Below are 24,206 nucleotides of genomic sequence, written 5' to 3' on the forward strand. Positions count from 1 at the left end.
CTCAGGTTTTAGTTCCCTGCCCCTCTGTAGGGAAGCTGGTCATAGGTGCTCATTATTTGTGAAAGCACTCTTTCTTTCTCAGCCAAGACATTTGGAACATTTTGCCTGAATAAGAAAAACAGTTGCTTAGTCATCTCCCAAGTGGATGTGTGCAGCAAGCTCTCCTGAGGCTCTGCCAGCTGCCTCCAGGGAACAATTACTGTTTTTGTTGTTTTGAGCCTTGCACCTCAGTGACAGGCAGTGCTAGCGTAAATGTAATTTGGCCAATATTAAGTGGAGCTATGTTTAAAAATGAGCTAAACTCCAGCCTTTGCTTCATGTGCAAGATGGGGTGGGGGTGGGGACATCGTATTCAAAGGGGAAGGGTCTTGTATTCCAGGACTGAGTATGCCCTAGACATTAGAAATGATGGAAACAGGAAATTTCCTGTTAGTCACAAAGCAATGATGGCATGGCGAGTAGAGGCCAGGAAAAAACAGGATGGAGTCCACGTACTGACAGTGCAGACGGGAGTGTGCCTGGAGCTTCCAGATTTGTAGCAAACTGGTGTAGAACTAGAGAAGGGTGCAAAGAGAGATGGAAGGGAAAAGAAAAAAAATGATGAGAAAAGAAGAAAAAATAGGAGCAAAGCTTTGTAAAGGAGGGGAAGAGAAGCTGAAGGGAGGGCAGGGGGATAGGAAAAAAATAAACTATATCATATGCAGGTACGAATTCCGTACGATGAATGTGATCATTATGTATACCTAAAATGTACCAGTAAACTCAATTAACTTTTAAAAAAGAAAGTATGGACATACCAAGTCAACCAACAGTCAATTGTACATCCACTAGAAACCAAAGTAGAAGGGAGGCATTGTGAAAACTAACCCAGTATTTCCATTTAGAGAGACATGAACTGAGTCCAAAAATACACACACACATTTCAGCTCCCACTCAGAGTAGTGAGTTACCATTTTTCTGTCAGCCATTATTCTGGATGTTTTCCATGTAACCTATCATGATTTTCACCCAAATAATTCTAGTTGAGACTACTATTGTACCTCTACTGTTCAGGTGAGAAAAATGAAATACAAAGGAGTTACATAATTGCCTAAGGTTACACAGCTAAGTCATGGTGGAGCTAAGGTTTCTATCCAGGCAGTGTGAGCCCAAAGCCTGCTGTGGGCTCAGATATAGTTATCATTAGTGATATCATTACTATCATTTCCACACGGGGCCATAACCAAGAATTAATAAGGAAAACGCAGTGCCAGGTTGGTGCCTATAATTTCAGAACTCTGGGAGGCTGAGGCTAGAGGATGGCAAGTTTGAGTCCATTCTGTGCACCTTAGTGACTTAGTGAGACCCTGTCTCAAACACAAAACAAACACCAAAAAGTGGGAGAGGAGGTCAGCACTGAAGCTCAGTGCAAAGGCCTTGCTGTTCAATCTCCAGGACCTTCCCCCACTCTCACTGGAAAGGCAGGGGAAAGTCCGGAAGAGCAAAAGCATACTATTGAGTGCTCGTGTGCATCTGCTTAGCTCTGTGTTTTGGGTCCACATCCTCCTCCCCTAATGTTCTAAAATTCCATATTAATGTGTATAATTACAAACTGCAGCGACAGCCATGGTTATTACTGTAATTCGAGTTTGTATAGAAGGCAATTAACATTATGAACTGGTTGGCAAAAGTAACCCAAAACCGGGAACATTTTTAAGATGATGTTGCTATGAGAAAATAACAAGATGGTTGGTAAAAAGAAAACGAGAAGAGCTGGGTGTGGTGGTGCACACCTGTAAACCCAGCCCTTGTGAGGCAGGACGATCGCTGTGAGTTCGAGGCCAGCGTGGGTGATATAGTGAGACCATGTCTCAAAAAAAAGAGAGAACTAGAAAAGACAAAATGACCAGAGAAAATCACACTTTGTTTTGAATTGTTTCGCTTCCACATATAAGAAAACAAAATATTTGGGATATTGACATGAGAGATATAAAAAATCAGGAAGTCATGCAACTGATGTTTTAGCATTGGACTTAGCTCAGAGTGGTTCTTGATACCAGGCAGGTGATGAAAGGAGGAATCCTAGGTTGGAGATGAGGTTCTGCATCTAAGAAAGAGAATTACCATTTGTGAGTAGTTATCATCGGCAAATTACTCCTTTATTCATTTGTCTAATATCAGCTATATCCCTGCACTGCTCTAAATGCTGTGTATTTAATGGTGGATAATACCAGGCAGACAATCAATATTTAATGTTCTGCAGTCTCTATGGTCTCTGTCGCAACTATTTGACTCTGTGGGAATAGCACAAAAGTGGCCAGAGAAACAAGTGGACATGGCTGTGTCCCATAACAGTGTACTTCAAAACAAGCAAATGACTTGTAGTAGACCAAATCTGGCCGGTACACTGTAATTTGTCAATTACTGGCTAAAGGAAGAAATGGACATATGCCAAATATTTATGCATATGATAGCCTGGACAAAGGCCCTGTGGCAAGACAACCCATGAAGCCTTAGAAGGACTGGTAGAGCAGGTGAGGGGAAGGTCATGTAAGAGAGGCTGGTGGAGGGAGGACGGCCAGACCTGCAGGGTCTCGTAGAACCTGGAGGACTTTAGTCCACCATACTAACAATAGGTCATCATGGATTATTGTAAGCAGGATAAGGACATGGTTAGATTTGAATTTTAAAAGATCTCTCAGTAGTATGCATTGAATTGATTAGATTAAATCTCCTTTTACAGACCATAGAGATGGATGTATTTGCTTTATGTAGCAGACCATCATGGTGAACAAATTATACAAGATACATAGAAATATTTTATATTATATAAATGATGGAGAAAATTACATTGTAATATACTATAAGAAGCAATTCCACAAGGTCTTTTGAATTTTCTCTGTGACCAAAGACAGTCTGAACTCTTGAAATTCTTTTGTTTACTCTATGAGACTTTCTTCTCCCGGGCAACTACTCCTCAGGGTGTTTGCTGAGGAGAAGGGACTACCCTCACTCCGGCAGTCCTTCCTATCTTCCCCTCTCCCAGGCACATCTGAACAGCTGTGGGAGCCCAGGCTTGCCTGGAAACCCACAAAAATCTACCAAGCAGAAAATCTTCTTGAGGATGAGATGGATTCTGCAGTGTCTTCGCCTGAGAAGCAAGATAAAGAGAATTTAGTGGGTCAGTTCCTTTGTTTTCCCTTTTATAAACATACTAAGCAAAGTGGGGGTTGAAACATTAGAGAGAATTATAGAGTAAGCATGAGTTATACTGACTCAAATTGGATTCCATTTCTTTTAGCATCCAGTGTTTTTGATTTATTACTTATTTTCTACTTGCTCTTTTCCTTCATGTCGAGATAGAATTGTTTATCTTTGCACATCTTTTGTCATATCCCAGAGCAAATATATGTTGAACAAGTTGGTTTTTCTCCGTCTTCAAATGTATCAGATGACACTATAGTTCAGAAGAAAGTTGGTTGGAACTTCATCATGTCTGATAGATGGAGAAAAGTTGAGAAAAATAAAATTTGGCCCAGAAGTACCAACTACTGCCCTTAATACTAATGACTATCATATACGAGACAGCATTCTCCTTGAATTATCTTTTTAAATCTTACAATAATTTTGAAGTAGATTTTTTGTAATTTCATAGTAAAGATGCAGAAACAGAGTTTTACGGAGATTATAAACGCATTGAAGGGTCACAAAGTGATGATGATAGCGTGAGTGTGTTATGGGCATGGTCTAATTTGTGTGGTACGCTTCAAGTTGCTAAAACGTCATAGTAAATATTGAAAATCAAGAACATGTTTGATGTTATTCATTTATATAAGAAAACTTATACATGTAAAGACATTTACCTGAATTGGAAGAGAATTTTTCTCTCTTGGACTAGGTATAGCAATACTGATACACAGAAGGTTATAAATATCATTTGAAAATACAATGGGAAGTCTTCTCAAGGGTGTCCTTCCTCTTTTTAACCAAGAAGTTCCATGAGATATTTTAGTTTCTGTTTTAACAGATTAAGATAGCAGCTTGGCAAACAGCACGGTTGAAGCTACAACGTCTTTGAGAACCCTCATACATTTTCTTGGTTTTGCATTTTTAATGTAATGAAAAACTTGCACTGTCACAGAACTAACAAACAGAACTGGGCTTGTATTTTACAACTTGATTTCTAGTGCTTTGAGAACTTAGAACTGCAATATCAATCATCCTCTGGGATTTGGGGGAATAAATTTGCCCTTGCCCCCCTCCAACTCAGATATATTAACAAGACAATGTTATTTGTTCTTTAAGCAGCTCAGATTTCCACTCCCAAACAGGGAGAGAATTAGATGAATAGCTGAGTCTTTGTACTCCAAGAGGAGTCGTACATGGTAGTGTGCAGCTGACAGGTGCAAGCTACTGAAAGCCTCTCCAGTGCACCCCTAGCTCCAAGTTTGTGACATCACAAGGGTAAGTTAGAATCACCTGGTCTGGGGGATATTTACAAGGTGGAAATGCTATGAATCAGGGCTCCCCTGCCCGACAGAAACACAGTTTCAAACATTTGCTAGCACCTCACTACTTACTAGCTTCTGACATTCTCTCTTTTCTTTTTCCTAAACAATTGAAGTGAAGGTAATTAGAATCTAGGTTGCCTAAATTATAGACGTTCTTGTCAACATTAGTATGCCAAAGAATCTTGTTAGGGAACTTGTCAAAATGCAGACTCCTGATCTTCCCCCCGACCCTGAAACTCTAGTATTCTAGGTCTGGCTGATTTTGAGATTTTTGCATCCAAACCAGCTCCTAAGAGTTGGTGAAGTGATCAGACTGAGACCACATTTTGAGTAGCACTGTATTTTTCAGCAGTTCTGCACTTACCTGAAAACTGCTCTTTGAAAAAGCTCTGTGCCTCTTTCAGAGACAAAAACCGGGGGCAGGGGGGGGGGAATGAACTAGAGGTGATAAAAAGACAGTGTTTACCCCTAGGATTCTACTTTAAATTTTGTTTGATGTTCAGAGTCCTTGGTTCTCTACAGAAAGAACCAAGGAGTTGCTGAAGTGTGCTCACAGGTTTGGAGGTGGATAGAGAGAATTGTTACCACTTGTTCGGGAACTGAGGAAGGTGATTGCCCTCACTTCACACCCTTTATTTTCTTCCTGGAAAAGGTTTGTTGTTTCCTGTTCTGGAAACACTTTTTTTACTGGACATGTTTTTTTAAAAATTTTCTTTAAAAATTATAAATATAACAAAACTTAACAAAATTCAGAATCATAAACATCAAAAATTAAGAAAGCGCAGAGCCACTATATTTCTACCACTCAGAAATAACCACTGTAGGTCTTGGCATGGTGATGCACACCTAAAACCCCAGCACTCAGAAGGCTGAGGCAGGAGGATTGTTGAGAACTTGAGGCCAGCCTGGGCTACATAGGGAGTTCAAGTCCAGTTGGAACCACATAGTGAGATCCTGTCTCAAAAAAGACAGAGAGAGAAATAACCACTGTTCCTATTTTGAATAAACTACTGTTTGCTAATTTCCCACCATGATTTCCCCATGCTTCCATAAACTTTGAAGGAAAATTATTCTTGATATGATATGTGGATGTATCACGTATGGCTCACTTAATTTTCCCTCTATCGCTGTCCTTCAGCTTGTTTTTTATTTACCACGTGATAACACTATCATGAGAATGTCTGGGCATAAATCTTCCCTGGTGCTGCTGGGGGTGGAACCCAGGGCTCCGTACATGCCAGGCAGATGCTACAGCACTGAGCCGTGTCCCCAGCCCCCAGCACGAGTCTTAAGGGCAAAGTGTTTGTACTTGTTAGCAGGGCTGTCATTTCAGACCCAGGCCTGAAAGTAAGTAGAGCATGGGGACAGAAGACAATGATGCAAGAAAACATTTTCTCTTTATTTTCTTTCCATAATGATGTGGGGGTGAAGGCACAGTAAGGCAAAAGCATGAAGGAGAGAATGCAAGGGCGTATGGTTCGCAGGTTAATTGACTCTCTTGAGAGAAAACAGTATCTCATCTGATGGATCATTATTCCCACACAAGAATATTCAAAGAGATCCAAAAATCTATTATGTTGCTGAGCCTCGTCCTGAGACTTCAAAGTGGGTAAAAGTGTACACCTCACTTTGTTCTTTTGGCATCTACTGTTTTTCAGGGAGTGGAGACACAAAATTAAGATAGCTGCTTTCAAAGCACTGACAATTTACAGGGAGGACAGAAAGTTAGCTCGAAATGACAAAGGACTGTGAGAAGTTATGACAAAAGATGCATAGAAAGGTAAAAGAGGAGCATCTGAGAGTAATCGTGAGAGCCACAGGCGAACAATTTCCTAGAGAAGAAGAGGATGTCTGAGGTGAGCCAAGGGGCTGCATGGATGACAGGAGAGTGTGAGATGCAGAACGGGACCAGGGAATGCATAGGTTTGTTTAAAAGATGTGTGAAGACATGCATGGCTTTCTGTACTACTCGCACATGTTTGGATTCCTTTATCGGAGCCGCTGCACCTATAATGGTGACTATCAAGAGCTCTATCACTGAAAATCTGAGTTCCTCGTGTGAGGAAGAGCCATGTGCCTTGTCTGAGTGGCAGGCTGGGGAGTTGCTGCTGACTTCAGCTGCCGGAGATGGGCGTCATCTTGGGAAGCTGCTGGGCAAGACTGCGGTGCTAGGGGTGCTGGGTGGTTGTCAGGAATTAAGACCAACAGGGCTTGAGTCGTGTTGGGAACACTTACATTCTTAAGCTGAATGATGGGTATAGGTATCAAAGGCGTTATTTTCAAATTTTAAATGTTCTACCTCAAAATACACCTTAAATATTTCTTTAAGAACAGAGTGGCAAAAAGACGTCACAGTATACGTATAAAATATGTTGTAAGATTCATGTAACTGAGCACCTATCATCATTCTGCAACTGTAATGTAAATCTGCCTGGAAGACTTAGGGTAGTGGGACATTACACTTGAAGGTTTATCATGAATGATAACATCATCACCCAGTTCTGATTTAGTAGTTCTGCAAAGGTAGCTCTATTTTCTTTTTTAAGGTTTCAAATGCTTTCTGTAAGAGTTTACATTGTGATTTATCAGATTACTTCAGCAGGTAAAAATCTTCAGGGGTCTACATGACTCACTGTATATTACTGAATATGTATTTCTTGCACATATGGAAGAGTCATTCTCCTATGGAGAAAGAGAGCAGGTCACTGATTGCCAAGGGCTGCTGGGAAGGCAGAAATGGGGAAAGGCTGCTAATGGCAAGGGAATTAGTCTGGAATAAGATAGTGGTGATGGTTTTTCAGCATTACAAATGTACTAAAAACCGTGGAATTATACAACTTCAAACAGTCAGTTTTATTGTGTATGAATTATAGCCCAATAAACAAGTGAGGAAGCATTTATTTCCAGTTGTTGCAACAGAGACTGAATCAACTCAGCGGAGACAAAGGACGGTAGGAATTTTTGTGTGTGTGTCTTTTTGAGACAGGGTCTCACTATGCAGGTCAGGTTGGCCTTGAACTCACTTTGTAGCCCAGGCTGGCCTCAAATTCACAGCAGTATTCCTACCTCAGCCTCCTGAGTGCTGGGGTTACAGGCGTGCGCCACCCCTTCCAGCAGTGGTAAGGATCTTAAGGTCGAGGTGAGCCAGCAGAAAAGTCTTGTAGGGTGTTAGTCGGGGTCACTTACCCTGTGTGTTTACTAATGTATTTCTCCCATCTTCATGGCAAGAGGTAGTTTTACAACTTGGAGAAAGATGCCCATCCAAGTTAGGGCCCGTTTTATAGAGAAACTGGGAGATACAGGCTTATCTTCTTTGATGCTTATGTTTCAAAGGATAGATTCAAGTCTTTGAGAGAGATCATTTTGGGTTGTATAACTCAAAGAGAATTTTTTTTAAAGATTAACATATCAAAAGGGCATAGCAAGAATTCACAAGCCAGGTGTGGTGGCCCACGCCTGTAATCCCAGCTTTCAGGTGTAAAGGCAGGAGGATTGCCATGAGTTTAAGGCTAGCCTGGTGTATATAGTGAGACTCTCTCTCTCTCTCAAAAAAAAAAAAAAAAAAAAATTCACAGTGACAAATTTTTTAAAGAATATGGTCCAAGAAAAGGGTAGACAGAGGTTAGAGTCAGAAAGAATCCTGTCAAATGTTGAGACAAGCTGAGGGCTCTAAGCCCATGTTGGTCAAAGCTCACCTCTGAAGAACTCTGGGTCACTGCAGGATGGTGAGAAGGCCTCATCATCGGGCTCATAATTCTCTTACATGTTTTATCTCTTTTTTTTTTTTTTGGTTTTTCTCCGGTACCGGGAACCGAACTCACGACCTTGCGCTTGCCAGGCAGGCGCTTTTGCCACTGAGCTAAATCCCCAGCCCCCATGTTTTATCTCTTATAACCCTCAAATTAACTGTTACTATCATGCTACAGAAGAGGAAACCAAGATGTAAGCAGGTTAGGTGACTTGTGAATAACGTGTAGCTTCAAGGTGGACTTGTCTGGGTCAGAATTACCCCAGCCGACTGACACTGGGCCTTGGTTGCCTGACTCCTGTCTGCCCCCAGGCTGGCTCTAAAGGGCTTTTTACTCTCTTCTTTCTGAGAATGAAGAACAAGCTGTAAAATTTTCATCCCCAGGACTAGTTTATATACTCTGGCTTTTATGTGAGTTATGTGACATACAGACAGTACAGGGCACAAGTTCTAAGTTCTTGGCTTGGGAGACTGACTATGCAAAGGGACACTGGCTAGTCTGTACATAAAACAGCGCTCTGACCCACAACCTGCAGCAACTTGCCCAAGACATCAGTGCCTCTTATCTGGAGTCAACACCCCAGGACGGTGGCCTGCACATGTCAGCCTAGCAGGAGGTAGATTACTGTCTCTAGCAACAATCCAGGAAGCCAGACACCAACTTTTGTAAGAACTAGCCCTGAATGACCAAGACCTAGTTAATGGCCTACAGCTTCCTTAACTTTTATCCCTGTTCCAAATTTAGGACCTACCAGAGAAATCCAAATACACCCCCTAACCAGTCCCTGCAGAACACTCCCTTGCTGGTTAGCAGCCTGCAATTTCTTTCCTCCAACAACCCCCATAAGGCTCTTGAGCCATCCCTGCATTCTGGTCTATCATGTCACCACTGCCATGTCTGCTCAGACATGATTGATGCTGGCTGAGTCCTCACTATAGCAAGTTCTGAATAAATAGCATTTGCTATTCACATTTGATTGGCCTTATTTATTTCCAAAGGCTCCAGGTACATAAGGGTATGTAATCAACACAGACATGTCCAGGACCCCAAAGCCTCGCTCAAGTCCCTCCTTGGTTAATACTTCAACTACCAACAACCCCACTACTCAGAGATAGCTACTCCTATGACTTCAGGCATAGTAGTTTGTTGGTATTGAATAAATCATACACCCTCCATCAAATCTTATACATGGAATTAGGAAGTAGGTACTCTGGGCTTGTTTCACTTGATGTCATATTCATGAGATTCATCCATATTTTGCAGATGGCAGTGGTTTCTGCTGAGTGATGTTCCTTGTATGAATATACCCCAATGTTTATTATTCATTTAACTGTCAATAGATTTTGTTGACTCTTCATGTCTTGCCATTTTATGAATAAGATGACAATGAATATTCTTGAACATGTTTTCCACTGTCCACACTCATTTCTCTCAGGTATTATTTACAGGTTGAATTCTACTGATTCAAACAGTAGCTGTGTGTTCAGCTTTATACTTCAGTGCAGGTTTCCAGGTGGTCATACCAATATGTACTCCCAGTAGCACACCTGAGCATTCTTGTTCCTCTATAATCTTGCTAAAATGTGATATTGTTAGCATTTAATGCTTGCTTTCTGGGAATTGTGTGTATTAGTATCAACTGTGGTTTTCACTTTCATTTCTGTGATATGTAATGTGAATTGTTCTATTCTGATGTTTTAAAATGTTATAATACCTGAATTACTTTTTCTCCTAAAAAAGAAATGACTATTTATGATAATATAGGTCTGTGATCAAATATTGTATAATTTGGCCAAAGTGGGAAAATAAACAAGAAAGTCACTTAGCCTATTTTATTTACTATAATTCATTTCTAGTTCTAACGTTATCCAAGTGAGGCTAGATATTTGAAATATTCTCCCCCACTTTCTATCCTTGTGCAAGAACCAGATCCTGCCTGGAGTGTTTACTCCAGGGCCTAATGGGTATTTGAGTCTTTGGGACACAAAGGGTTGTATTTAAGTGTCAGGAGAAATGCTCAGGGGCATGCCTCATTGGGTGAAGCTTGGTTATGCCTTACTACCTATCTTGCTTACTTTTCTCTCCTTGCTGAGACAAAATACCTGATGCCCAGAATTAACAAAGGAAAGGTTTATTTAGCTCACAGTTTTTGGAGGTTTCAGTCTATAATCAGCTGGCTCCAAGGCAGAGTGACACATGGCACAGGGGCAACAGTTCATGGCAGCAGAAAACAGCAAAAGCAGCAAGAGCAAAAAGGGAGGAGCAGCAGAAAGAGCAAACCTCTTTCCCTCCCTTATACTGTATGCAAACTACCTGCCCCAGGGAAGGTGTAGCACTCATGCCCATAATCCTAGCATTGGACCATGGATCAATCATAAACTCTAGAAGCCCACCCCATGACTGCATGAGGCTTTGGGGGGACATCCAGACACAAACCATAACACTGCCTAAGTCAGTAAAGGTGGGCATGAATTACTCACATTACTCAAAGAGTAAGGTGGGCATGAAGTCAGTAAAGAGTAAGGTGGGCATGAAGTCAGTAAAGGTAGGCATGAATTATTCACCTTACTCAAAGAGAGAATAAGACAGTGATGAAAACAGTAATCAAGAAGTTCTGGCTGCAAATAAAGGGTAAGCTTTGGTTGTCTCAAAGTCCCTCCAGTGGAAAGTTCTGGCTCCTTCTCCTAGTGGCAGTGGCTCTGGGCCTCAGGTGCCTATGTCATGGCTCTAATTCTCTCAGTTTGAAAGGAAGGTGTTGGAGAGCATTCTTCTGTTCTTTTTCATAGCCATGAGCAGAAGGCAGGTTCCAGCTGCTTCCTCAGCAATAGCTGTCCTAGTTAAATGTGACTAACTACTGTCTTCATGATCCTTGTCCCTATTGTCTCTTTTTGCTCCCAGACTTGTCTGTTGATGGCAAGTCCCACATCTCCTTAGAGCCATGGCACCAGCACAGTGTCTGGAACGTAATTGGTAGCATATCTGTTGAATGAATGCCTGAGAAATTAGGGGCAATTTGTGGAGGGCAGCAAAAGCAAGATCTCCAGCAGAAGTCAGCATAATGGCTTTATGCTTTATGTGACAATTATCCCCGGAAATTACCTATGTGTGGATTTCACTGAACCAGATGATTAGATGTGGTCAGGGCTTAAGTTTTTCCTCTCATCCTAGCCTCAGCCTCAAGGAAAAGGTCTGGAAGGAGGCTTGTGCAAACTGACAGAAAGGCAGGGTGGGAAATTTCTGAAGGCGTTTTGTAACTGAAAAAAAAAAGGCATTTTCTTTTGGCAGGAAATATATCCTCAAATGCAGGTCTCAGCACAGCATTCTGGCTTTAAGTGTGGGATGGACACAGGAGGGGAAAGGCTGCCTGAAGGGTTTGCACCTTTGGAATCTTGAAAAGTAGCACTTTGTGGCCTTGGCCCCCCAGGCGGTGAGAGCTCAGGAAGCTGAGCTACAGAATCTGCGGGGAGGCTGACTAGGGCAGTAACAGTCCCACTGTAAACAGCAGCTAATGACGCCCAGCAATCCTTGCAGCAGCGTGTGGACTGGTGATTCTATCAGGTGTAAACCTTGGAAGGTTTTCATCTCTTTTCTCTTTCAGCATGCTGAGTACCACAGAGCTGAGCCTCCTGCTCGTGTGTAATGATGCAAAGGTTTAGGTGTGATTCTGAAGGAGCTCCTGCTGGTCAGGACAGTTTGTCTGTGATAAAAGCGCTTCATATAGCTTGGTGTTAAGGCTAAGATTAGTTTGAAATTGTATAGAGCATGGCTCAGGGCACAAGTGTAGATGGTATCCTTGGAATTCCAGTTTGTGCATGCTGCACTAAAAATATCCTGGCCTTAGAACACCCTAACGTGTCTCTGAACATCAAATATGTCAATGTTAGCAGGGCGGAAACACACCAAAGTGGCAGAAACAGGTTGTCTTCTCAGCACTTTCATTAAAAATTTAGGAAAATGCCTCAGCCAGGCACATACAAGCCTAGTTAATACAGCCTTGTTTGCAAAGGCAAAATTGCCCATAACCCTAATGTCAATCAATATGAGAATGGTTAAAAAAACAGACATAGGCTTAGAACGGAAGAGGAGGCAACAGCTAAGGTAAATGCATGTGTAATGACATGGAAATGCATCCAAGATAACTTAGTTAAAAAAAAAAAAAGGAAACAAGTGTGATGTCTTTAAATGAAAATAAAATCTAGAAACCAAGGCTGATATTTTCTAAATGCAAAAAGAAATGCACCGAACTGATAATAACTAGGAAACTTAAAACTGTAACGGAGCTGGGGGACTGGTAGGGACTTTAATTATATTTTCAAATGATTTTCAATAAGAATGTGCAGGCTGTGTTATTAGCACAAATATTAAATAACTGATAAATAAAATACAGTATTGAAATAAATAAAAATAAATGCTCCTAATAAATAAAACAATGTTAGAAAGCACTGATAAATAAAATACAGCCAAGATTTTTTTCAGAAGGTACAAAGTGTCTTTTTTTCCCCTGCATACTGATAGTCTAATCTACCTCAAGGTGTATCCAAGGTGGTTTAGAATTTAGGAATTTAAGCTCTGAAATTGGCCAGCAAGCCCTTATGATTTAGAATATATCTTTATGTGTATTTAAACCCTATAAAGGAATGTTTTCATTCACAATTTTAATAGTAAATCATGCATCTAAAACTTAGATACTTCTCACCTATCAGAATATAACAGTCAGCACATCCAACGGTGTCTCACAAGGACAGCACATGTGGAAAAGGACACATGTGTCCTGCAGGTGAGGACGCAGGTTGGTACCAACTCCTTGAAGGACATTTACCATCTATCAAAATGATGAAGGGTAACCTTTTTCTCCTACCACATCCATTGCCAGGAATGTATCTTACATAAGTACACAAAAACAGACATTGAGAAACATACATTATAACAATGTTTGTGAGCTGAAAGCTTAGAACTCTCCTAACTTTTCAAAAGTACAAATAACACAATAGAGGATGGATAGAAGGAGACAAGGGGCTTCATCTCTTGCAAAGGGAAAGGGTCCTGGAGACCGAGAGTGAGAGAAGAGAGGGAAGAGGAGGGGAAACAAGTAGAATGAAGAAACCTAATAATCTCAATAACTGTAAATACTATGTGTCGTAAACATGCAATAAGATTAATAATATCAACAAAAATGAAAATGGGGAAAGGGGATTTAGAGGAAGAGGGAGGGAGGAGGGAAGAGGAGGGGGCTTTAAAAAAGGAATCAAGATGTACTATGTACATGCACCTATTCCCCAAGATGATTGTAAACTGCGTGATTTGCAAACATGTACTACTTAGAAGAAATTAGTGAAGTGGGTCAGCGGTGATGGGTTTGAAGCGGTATCATTGGTGTTGGTAATGTTGGCAATCAGACAAGGAAGGAGCAGTCAGGACCCATCCAGCCTGGGCAATCGGATGAGTGGTCAAGGCGTGCTTGAGGTAGAGGTAGCGTATGGCATTTGAGGGATTCCTTCAGCGGGGATATCTAGAAATACAGTGTTCACATGTACAGTGGAGAACATGGCTTAACTGACAGACATGTAAGGATGAGAACAGTGTTGGGTGGAGCACTTCTATCAAGATTTGAGGAAAGCGCATGTTGGTCAATGAGGCACACACAAACCAGCTGACACAACCTTGTTTGTGAAGGCAAGGAGAAGGGCATATATAATGAAGATTGAAAGGAGGCAAAATGGAAATATAAAGAATTCTAAAATTAGACAGCCTAACGTGTGTTTTGCCAACAACAGTCCTGAGACTTGCAAGATGATGTATTTATGACTCAAACTACAAAACTTTTAGATGGTTGAGGTAGGACTTGAACTCAATTCTGTCTTATTGCAGGACAATATTCATTAAGCCAAATTCCTCTACTATCATAATGTATTATCAATAAAAAGACATCTAACGCGATGAGCCAACACTACAGAGTTCCACGAAAAGTCAGAAATATCGAATATCAAGATCTGACAAATTTCTGCAATTCCTAACCATATGTAAAGCAGGAATAACAGTAGCAGTGTGTGTTTACTAACATAGATGTCAAAGCATGGATCAGGAGCCAAATCAAAGTAATCTTTTTTTAGTCTAAGTTAAATGTTCCAAGGAAGGTAACTTCTAGATCCCCATTCTAGAGATGAAGCAATTGAGACCCCCAAGAAATTATAAGGTCAAACAGTTGATAAATGAGGGCATTCACACAGAAACTCACACCTAGCATCTCCAGATGCTTTTCCATGTGCTACATTGTCCCCCTGTTAGGACAATAGCACCCACCTCTCTACTTTGGGGGTCACTTTGAAATTCACCTGGAGAATTTATGCGGCCCACGAATCTGATTCTCTAGTCCAGCTGGTCCCTAGATAACATTCTGAGAAATATTATTTTATGTGTTTTGAGAATAATATACCCTGTCAGCCCAGTAGAAATGTAGTGGAAGCATTGCTGTTGATTACTCTGAAACTTCTTGAAAAAGATAGATCAATTTGAACTAGAAACATGAAATATCATGTGTGTGTGTGTGTGTGTGTGTGTGTGTGTGTGTTTAACTGCATTTATGAGTTTGGGTGAATTTAGGTGTTCATCTCAGGTTCGGCCAGCTGTCTAGGCAATTTCCTCACACACTCACTCGTCAGCATGGCTTTTCTAGGAGTCATGTCACTTACAGGCTTGCTTCTTTCTCACTTCTTAGGCATCAACAAAACCCGGCTCGGTGTATGTGGCTGGATTCTGTTTTCTCTTTCTTTCCTGTTGATGATCATTACCTTTCCCATCTCCATATGGATGTGCTTGAAGGTAACACCCTGGGAAATGAATGGGGCTCTTCCCATGAGCTGAGGAGCCATTAAGACTAAATGCTGTCCCTTGATCTCTCAGATCGTTAAGGAGTATGAACGTGCTGTTGTATTCCGACTGGGCCGCATCCAAGCTGATAAAGCTAAAGGACCAGGTAGGACACTGTGGCTGCCCCGTCACAGATCCCGCGTGCCTCTTACTAGCGCTTCAGTCAGCAGTACCCTTCCTATAGCACCTGTGAAGAGTCAAAGGAAAATCACCAGAGCTTGAGCCCTTGCCTTTCTGTACAGTGGAAAAATCTTATCATGTGTTGCAAGCGAGTGGGAATGGCCAGCAGATTGAGAGTTTAGAAACCTAGACCTGTTTCCTAACCCTTCCTGTGAGAAGGCTGATGAATGTGAGCAATGAACTGTACTTACACTGGCTGCATGTTACTTATTCCAGGGCCACTAAGAGCATACTGGGGGAAGGAAGAGACAGTAAATGGACAGTGTAGACCCTTGAGTTGCTCAGAGTATTCAAAGAGCTAGCTTTTTATTCTAACTCTTTAAAAAGGACTAATGGAAAAGCAAAAGATAATTTTTTATAGTGAATTGACTAATAGAGCTAGAAGCCATTGCAGGAGTCCTTTTTCTTTTTTTTGCATTTTTTTTAATTAAAAAATAAAAAATAACAAAATAACAACAACATAGATGAAAACAAAACAAAGTAAAAACAATAAAAATGACACAGGGCTTCAAAACAGAATGATAGGAATGAACAGTGGTTGTCATACTACATGTTGTTATCTTTAACAAGTTGCTCAGATTACCAGATGTAAGAATGCAAGATTTGTGCCCTGGTTTTTAAAATAAAGATCCTGAATCCCACACAGGTTTAATGATTTACCAATCATTATTCTTACAGTTGGGGGTAAAGACGAATGTTTAGGCTTTGTAACACAAAATGTGGTGTTTATTTCCATCTTTACAGTCTTTGGAAAGAACATATTTCAAATTGTCCATTTTATAAAAGGATTTGGCAGGGCAGCAAGGTGAGGATGGGTGTCAGTTACTAAAACTCCCTAGAAATGAGATTTTGATTTAATGTAACTTCCTTTAGTGTAGATTTAGTCAGACCCTACAAAATTATTTATATTTGTTTTGACCTCAAGAATGATGATTAATATTTTTGAAAAGAGAGGCTATCAAAAACTATCTTAGAAAGCCAATGAAAAACAATGGCTGTGAATTCTATTTCTCTGATAACACCTCTTAGAACACAGGTCCCACTTAAGGTGTTCAGATACCTGTTTTGCTGAAAAAAAAATACCAGCAACTCCACAAGGCAAAGTGTGTAAATAAAGCTAGGACATTTCAAATAGTGTGATCTTACTTGTAAGAAACTAAGGAAAAGACGCCAAGAATTACTTATTAAAAGGGTTTTTATGAGTTTATCAAGACAGAAGTGTAAACACTGTCCAACAGAGGAATAAAAGAGCAAAGTCATCTCTTTCCCAGTAATACTCCATGTAGTGGGGCTCAGATTATAAATTAAAATAAAAATAGATCTAAAAGAGGCAGAATAGCCATAACTTGGAGGACTTAAGGTACGAATGTATCTCTTTTAAATAAATTTTCCCTGAAGATTTCACTACTAAATGTCCCAGGATAACAACTCTCGTCATACACGTCCCTGGGGCTAATAACTTACCTCAGAATGTCATAGGACCAGAGGGAAACAAACCAAGTTGTTAATGGAAAATCCCTCCCCTTTTGCAAATTGCATAGTATCCTTTCATAATAAAGGTAGTAATGATAAGAGCTACCGCTTTTTGGGCACTGTGTTTAGCACTTATGTCATTAGCATGTTGGTTTATGTGTCCTCTTCTCTAGCTTTGTGTATATATGGGGAAAATAAAGCTCAGAAAAGCTAGTGGACTGATTTCTATTGCAAAGCCACTAAGTGACGGGCTGGGCCTTACCACTCCCTAGCTGTCAGAGCTAGGAATCTTAGCTGTGATGACCTGGCACCAAAAAGAAAAGAAAACTAGTCAGCAATTCTTGCCATGTCTCAGAAAGGTTGGAGATCAAAATAAAGAGGGCACCTGGCAGTGTTCTCTGGTCATGCTATGGGTTCTTCACCTGATACTTAAACTCAAAGCTTGCTTCTGCTTTGAAGACAGTCATAGTGATATAAAACCTCCATGAGAATGGAAATAGATTAGTGTTCCCATCCTGCTGACAAGCCTTGTGGTTGAATTCTTATAGCTCTGACAGTAAAGAGAGAACATTTTTCAGGGTAATGCCAAGCAGTCAAATGAATTTTCTTATGTCCATCCTTCCCTGACAAACTCTAACCAATACTCACAACTCAGAGAGGAGTAAAGGTGTTTCAGGTTGGGGGACACTGTTGTACTTGGATCAGAACACAGCTATGGAGAAGCTGTTCGTTCAGGGATGCACCGGTTTTAGGTAATCTGAAACCCTGGGAATATTTTAATTCAACATTTCTAGAGTACAATTGAAGCTGCTGAGAATATTGACAGTCACTGAAACTCAAGGCTAAATGTATCACTTGAAACTCATATAGGCATCTTATTATATGGAAATGAACCTCCATATCCTTTTAAATTAATGGCAGGTAAAACAGCTGGATGAAAGTAAAAAACTTAATTTCTAGGAACCTCTTTCTTCAGTCAATGACTGATAGAGAGAATTCATTTTCTCCAAAGTTAGATGTGCTCCAATCAAAATTCAGCGGAGGAACACCGATAGCCCCATGAAAATGATGTAGTATTTAGCCAGGAGATGCTTTGTTATCATCGTTTTCAACAGGGTCAAACGTTAAATCAATTTTCTCCTTTACAGGTTTGATCCTGGTCCTGCCCTGTATAGATGTGTTTGTCAAAGTCGATCTCCGAACAGTCACTTGCAACATTCCTCCGCAAGAGGTATGGAATTACAGATGAGTTACTAGGAGTAAAACCCACATCTCTTCTCTTCCATGGACAGCTGCAATTTTGCAGTATGTTTTTGAATTATGTGGGGACAAATGGACTGAATCCCCCCAGGACTTCTTGGGTTGCCCAAGTGGCTTTGGAATATACCAGGTTTTGTATAGCTACTGAGAATGAATCCAAGAGCAAATGATAGAGGACTTAGAATGGCTGGGTAGGAGACAATCTGAGAGAAGAGGCGCAGTTGGCAGAGAAGCCAGGATGGAGATGACAGGGCAGAGACAGAGAGATCACTGTGCTCAGGGCGGCAACATTAAATTGCCTCTCTATTGCCTTCCAGATGTTTTAAAAGTGTCTACATGACTCGCTTTTGCTTTTGATTCTAATTTTTCTGCGTGTACACTTGGATACAACAGAGCCGAGTGGGTGTGGGGACAGAGCAAAAGTTGTACAGGACTCACCTACATTTGGATTTCAAATACATTTTTGTGATTCTTAAAATGCTATAACTAGCTCACCAAAAGCAGTAACAAGGCAGTAGGAAGAGGAATAGAGCTTACTAACAATCAGGTCTCCTACAGTGAACTAAAATGAGAGGAAAATTAAATAGGCCTAGGATTGGAGAGGGTGAAGTGATTAGGAAACTCCACCAAGAAACAGCAGTGATGTCTCCTCATCGCTGTCAGGAACTACAGGAACCTGAATTTAGAACTCAGTCATGGAAGCCTCAGGAGTCTGAGCGACCTAACGAGGGCCTCTCTGCTCTAGGATGGACAGTTCTAGCCTCTGTTACCGGGGTCCACCCAGAAATCTCATGAATCAGATTGCTTGATGCTGTGCTTCTCTATGAAGTGCAATTTTGCTGTTCTTGAATATAAATGTGGTCTCTGGTGCCATCTATGTTTTCTAAGTAAAACTGCTTCACCAAGTCAGATTAAAAAATGAAAAATCAAGATTACAGGTATTGTCAGGGCAGCAAGTATTCTTTGTCTGTTGAGTGGAAGATTTTAGAATTTCAGAAGGGCCCTACGATTACATTTCAAAATGGAACTGCTTATTATTGCCTTTGTAAGTCAAGGGCTGCTGTCTATGGCATATACAACTTCTCTAAGATTAAGCTACAGGTGCAGATAGGGACCAAATCTGTGCAGGAATATTTTCATCAGGTGGAGTGACATTGTATTTCAAGCCAAGATATGCTTTTGATGATGGCTGGCATAAATTATCATTAATGCTTTCCTGGGGAAGAGGGCTCTTGGGATGGCTGTCACTTTGTCCATTGTCGTGAAAATAACATGCACGTGACTTTATGCCTTCCCTCACTCTACAGATCCTTACCAGAGACTCTGTCACTACGCAAGTGGATGGTGTTGTCTATTATAGGATCTATAGTGCTGTCTCGGCAGTGGCTAATGTCAACGATGTCCACCAAGCCACATTCCTGCTGGCTCAGACCACTCTGAGAAATGTCTTAGGCACACAGACCTTGTCCCAGATCTTATCTGGGAGAGAAGAGATTGCCCACAGCATTCAGGTAAAGACCCTAAGTACTAATAGCCTAGATTTTTAATTCACACATTGTAACCATCTGTGACTATCAGACATCAGCAGTTCAGAGCATTCCCTCATGTGTTTGTACACACACACACACACACACACACACACACACAGACGCCTGCTCTGGAGAGGTGAGTTTGTGCTTTCATTTGTCTGTTACCACAAGGTGTACTTGTACTTTAACATCTGGATGGGATAAAAACTACAGGAACTGTACCCTTTGACTTTGACTTTGGAATTCAAAATTATGACCTAATATTGAATATTTTACCCTTTTCTAAGGATGTTAGGGACTGGATTTGTTTTCAGTTTTATTCCAGAAACACATCATTTCTCAGGTGACCCCAGTATTTTTAAATTGTGGTGGGATGTGAGTTAGGAGAGGACTCAGTTAGGATAGCAAAGATACGCCATGTCTGGAACTTTCAAACATATCCAAAGTACATTCATGGCAGTAATTATTATCACTGAATTTGTAGTATGTATGACCTCATCTCTTGCACGTCTTAGTTTAAAAGTTGCATTTTTGTATTTCTGAAATAAATTTCATTTTCTTTCTCAGCTCCCTTTTGCTAAGTTAGGACTTGGGTAGCTCTTGGTCTCTCATGTCATCTTTAGGTAGTGAAAAGGCGCCAAGGTTTCATAAGGTTTTGTCTGTTCTGTAGGAGAGTTTCCTATATCATCTATAAGAGCCCTATGGGTTTCACAGCTCACATGCTCCCCATCTAAAACCAGGTCACTGGCTTCTTGTGAAGTCTTACCAACTCCAGGATCCTGCAGAAATCAGACAGATAAGGGATAACTTGCTTTTGGTGGCCAAGATCTCTGCGCTCCCCTTTGGGAGAGCTACCTTTGTGAGCTCATGACTTCCCCAAGCATTCGTGCATCTTCTCTATGATAATCAGCAGAATGTCTCCCATGCTTTTAAAGTCAAAGACACCTTTGACTCTAGGCTACTTTTTTAAAAAATATGAATTAAAGATTATGCACTAAAATATGTCTTATTAAGAATATGTCTCTTTACTTATTTAACACTGGTCAAGAAGCAGAGGCTAAAGAAAGTAAGACAGATAAGTACCCACTAATATATTCACCTGAATCATTGCCAGGCAATAGTAGATATGTTATGTGTATTTCTCTAAACCTCATGAAAGTCCTGATGGGAAACCTTTCATAGATGAGAACACTGAGAATCCAAGGCGTCAAGAAACTGCTTCATTGATTCACAGTTGTAGCTGGTAAAGCTGGGATAAAATCTAAGTCCATCTGAGAAGCCCATGCATTGCTGTCTGCTTGCTATCAGTGCCGCTATCACGGCATTTGCTAAAATCCAGGTGGATATCATACATTTCCTGAAGGATGCTTGTGGGGTGGATCTTTCCTCTGGCCCACCTATTAAAAGATCTGTTAGAATTTGTCCATGAAACCTTCATGGGATTCACTTCAATTTCAATAAGTGATCCATAAGTTTGGGAAGGATTATCATCACCAAATATAGTAGGAACTTATAGCTCATCATTTGTTTTCTGATTAATGTCTTATTTTTTTAAAAACAATAATTTGTAAATAGACTTTGCTTGATGATGCCACTGAGCTGTGGGGGATCCAGGTGGCCCGAGTGGAAATCAAAGATGTGCGGATTCCTGTGCAGTTGCAGAGATCCATGGCGGCTGAAGCTGAGGCCACCCGGGAAGCCAGAGCCAGGGTAAGGACCCCTCTACCGGAGCGAGAGCTGCCTACTGCTGGGCAGACAGGACAGAGCCTGAGTGGAAGAATAGTTTCTCTCAATTATTGTTGTAAGAAAAGAATTTGTTTTTCCTTAAATTAAAAGGTAATGAACAGCATAATGCACCTTGCAGAAACTTGGGAAGGGGTCAGTAGGATGCTTGGCAAATCGCTGCAATTAACAATATGGGGACCCAGCACAGGCTGGACATCAAAGTCTCCTAGAGAATTTAACAAAGCAAAACACTTACCCATCTGGAGCAGAGCCTAGTGTGGGCCCAGATACCAACATCTTTATAAAGCTGGTGTTCTGATCACACTTGATTTGGTGTTGTATTTTGAGTATCACTGTTCTAGGTGTGTTAAATGTTACTGGATCTCTCAGTCAGTTTCCTCAGTGCGAGGACAAAATATCTGACACAGTTTGAAGGAGGAGAGGTTTATTTTGGCTCACAGGTTTTGGAAGATTCAGCCTATATTCAGCTGTTTTCAAGCATGGTGGAAAGGTGTGGGTGGGGGTGAGCTGCTCAGGTCCTGGTGACCAGGAGACAGAGAGAGCAGGGAGGAGCTGGGGGAGCTAGACCCTTCCAGGCCCCGCCCTAGGGGCCTGCCTCTTCCAGTCAGTCCGCTTCCTAACCGCAGGTCAGCTATGGCATCCCCATGATCCAATCACATTCCAGAAGCTCCAGTGTTGAACACATGGGGATCTGCGGAGACATTCTAGGTCTAAACCACACCACCAGTCGAAAAGGGAGCAATTAAATACAACACAGATTGGGATCACAAAATGTGAACCTAGCCTGGCCGCAAGGGTCCTTAAACCTGTTGGATCTGTGGCCCTTATGTCTATGTAGATTTCCTGGATTTCCTGGCTTACCAGTCACAGAGATCAGGAGCTTTTGTGCACTCTCTTTGGAATTTTCCTTGTGAGAAGATGAAGGTTTCTGTGCTCTCATTCCCTGTTCGTGTCTGATTTACCTACTGAATTACAGCAGCCCCTGAGCAGAGATGTGAAGCCGATGAAGGAAACATCGCTTCTGCGCATGGACAGTGAGGTTGCTCTTGAGCATTCTGGGATCTAGAAGGAGCATGGAGTAATGAAGAGCGTCCCCAGGAGGTTATCAGGCTTCTACTTGCTACTACTCGTAGTCAAGAGTGACAAGAACTAGAAACAGTTCCAGTTTTATAGGAATAAGACAAAACTGCATCAGAATGAAATAAAAAAATCTCATATGATAAGTAAAAAGAACAAAGCAGCCAGTCAGAGCCCTCGAATTTCAGACATTTCTAAAAATGATCGCAGCAGTCGGTGGGGTGCCAAAGCGTTCCAGAACCTCCCCAGGATGCATGGACAAATGTGCGTTTGTGTCAAATACAGTGATTTAGTCTGTATTTGAGAATGAAATCCAGGGACTTCTAATTTGTAAAATACCTCTGTGCATTTTGCGCAGCTTCCTCAAAGTTCTCCAGTCACAATGGGATTTGAAATCCTTATCCTTACCTAAGAAGTAAGCAGAGGAAACACGTGCACCAAAATCGGAGCTGGGGGAGGCACCAACACCGACCCAGAAAAGAAAGCAGTAGTCACAGTTATACATTTTATTCCTTTCATTTTAGGTCCTTGCAGCAGAAGGAGAAATGAATGCATCTAAAGCCCTGAAGTCAGCCTCCATGGTGCTGGCTGAGTCTCCCATAGCCCTCCAGCTGCGCTACCTACAGACCTTAACCACGGTAGCCACGGAGAAGAATTCCACGATTGTGTTTCCGCTTCCAATGAACATACTGGAGGGCATTGGTGGAATCAGCTATGATAACCACAAGAAGGTTAATGATAGAGGCTGAGGCAGGCAGCCGATTGCTTAGAGTCCTGTCTGTGCTCTGGAGAAGATGTGATGAGAATTAGAAGTGATGAGAATTCTAGCAAGGTGCAAGCCACAGGAATGCCACAGTTGGAGTAGCATTAGGAGGGAAAATCTACAGACACTACAAAAAAAACCATAAACTACAACTAAGGGCTGTGTACTACTTTTGTTTTTAGGGCACAATCAACTTCATAATGCTGTTAGATAATTAATTAATAATTATCCTGATTTAGTATCTCACTGGGTGACTATGACTGATTTCAGAATTGATACTTGTTCTTTAGAAAAATACCCTAGATCATTTGTAAAGTAGTGTAGGCCTTATATTTATACAACACATGTACTTTACAACTCCAAAGTAATTACTCGTTAAATGCCCAGTAGTTGCAACAAATCCCCCTCAAGGCTGAAAATGATGCCCGATGTCTGTTAAAGACAGAACATTAGCCACAGACGTGGTACCAGCCCCCAGGGCAAGCTGCGCTGGACTCAGAACCCCATCTGTCTTGCTGCGCAGCACATCCTGTTGGGACTGTGGACCAATTCTCAGACTCCAGGCAGCTTTGCCAGAGCGTGGGACAGGGCCTAGCAAGGCAGAAAGTTCCAGTCAATTTATTTGCTTAGAGTAGGAATCCATATAAAAAGCTTTATTGGTTGAAACACCGGGGGACATCATCCTGTAGACTTTATGTGGTTTTCACCTTGGTAGCCCTAAAAACCAAGTAATCAAGAGTTGTTTGTAATCCCTTCCCTCTCCTAAAGAAACTGTTACAAATAAAGAAGCCATAGAAAGTGAGTGTGTTCTAACAATTGATTTGTTGGAGGTCATTTGTTGCTGGAGTGCAATTTTCTTTTGGAATCAGTTTTGAGAAATGGGCTAGAATTTTTTAACGTACTATTTTTTAATTGTGTTGTGTTACTCTGTGCTCAGTCTTTTATGGATGCCAAGAAGTAGCCTTCTTCTTAAAGGTGACAAAGTGATTGCAAGACATTAAATAACGTGCCCCTTTTCACTCAGCTCAGCCAGTGGATGTTGGTTAGGACTTTTGAGAAGCAGGCCTGACTT

General features: G+C 41.2%; 1 protein-coding gene across 1 annotated transcript; it reads left to right on the top strand.

Moving 5' to 3' along the window:
• The first annotated feature begins 3,016 nt into the window (after positions 1-3,016).
• Positions 3,017-23,936, top strand: Stoml3 (stomatin (EPB72)-like 3). Its single transcript, XM_005387645.1, has 7 exons — positions 3,017-3,160; positions 14,955-15,058; positions 15,140-15,212; positions 17,908-17,990; positions 19,327-19,530; positions 21,124-21,258; positions 22,896-23,936. Exons 1-7 carry the CDS (start codon positions 3,109-3,111, stop codon positions 23,118-23,120), a joined length of 876 nt encoding a protein of 291 aa, XP_005387702.1. The 5' UTR covers positions 3,017-3,108; the 3' UTR covers positions 23,121-23,936.
• The last annotated feature ends 270 nt before the right edge of the window (positions 23,937-24,206 follow it).

Source organism: Chinchilla lanigera, unplaced genomic scaffold (assembly GCF_000276665.1).
Source record: "Chinchilla lanigera isolate Chin_1 unplaced genomic scaffold, ChiLan1.0 scaffold00030, whole genome shotgun sequence".
In the NCBI taxonomy this organism is placed as follows: Eukaryota; Metazoa; Chordata; class Mammalia; order Rodentia; family Chinchillidae; genus Chinchilla; species Chinchilla lanigera.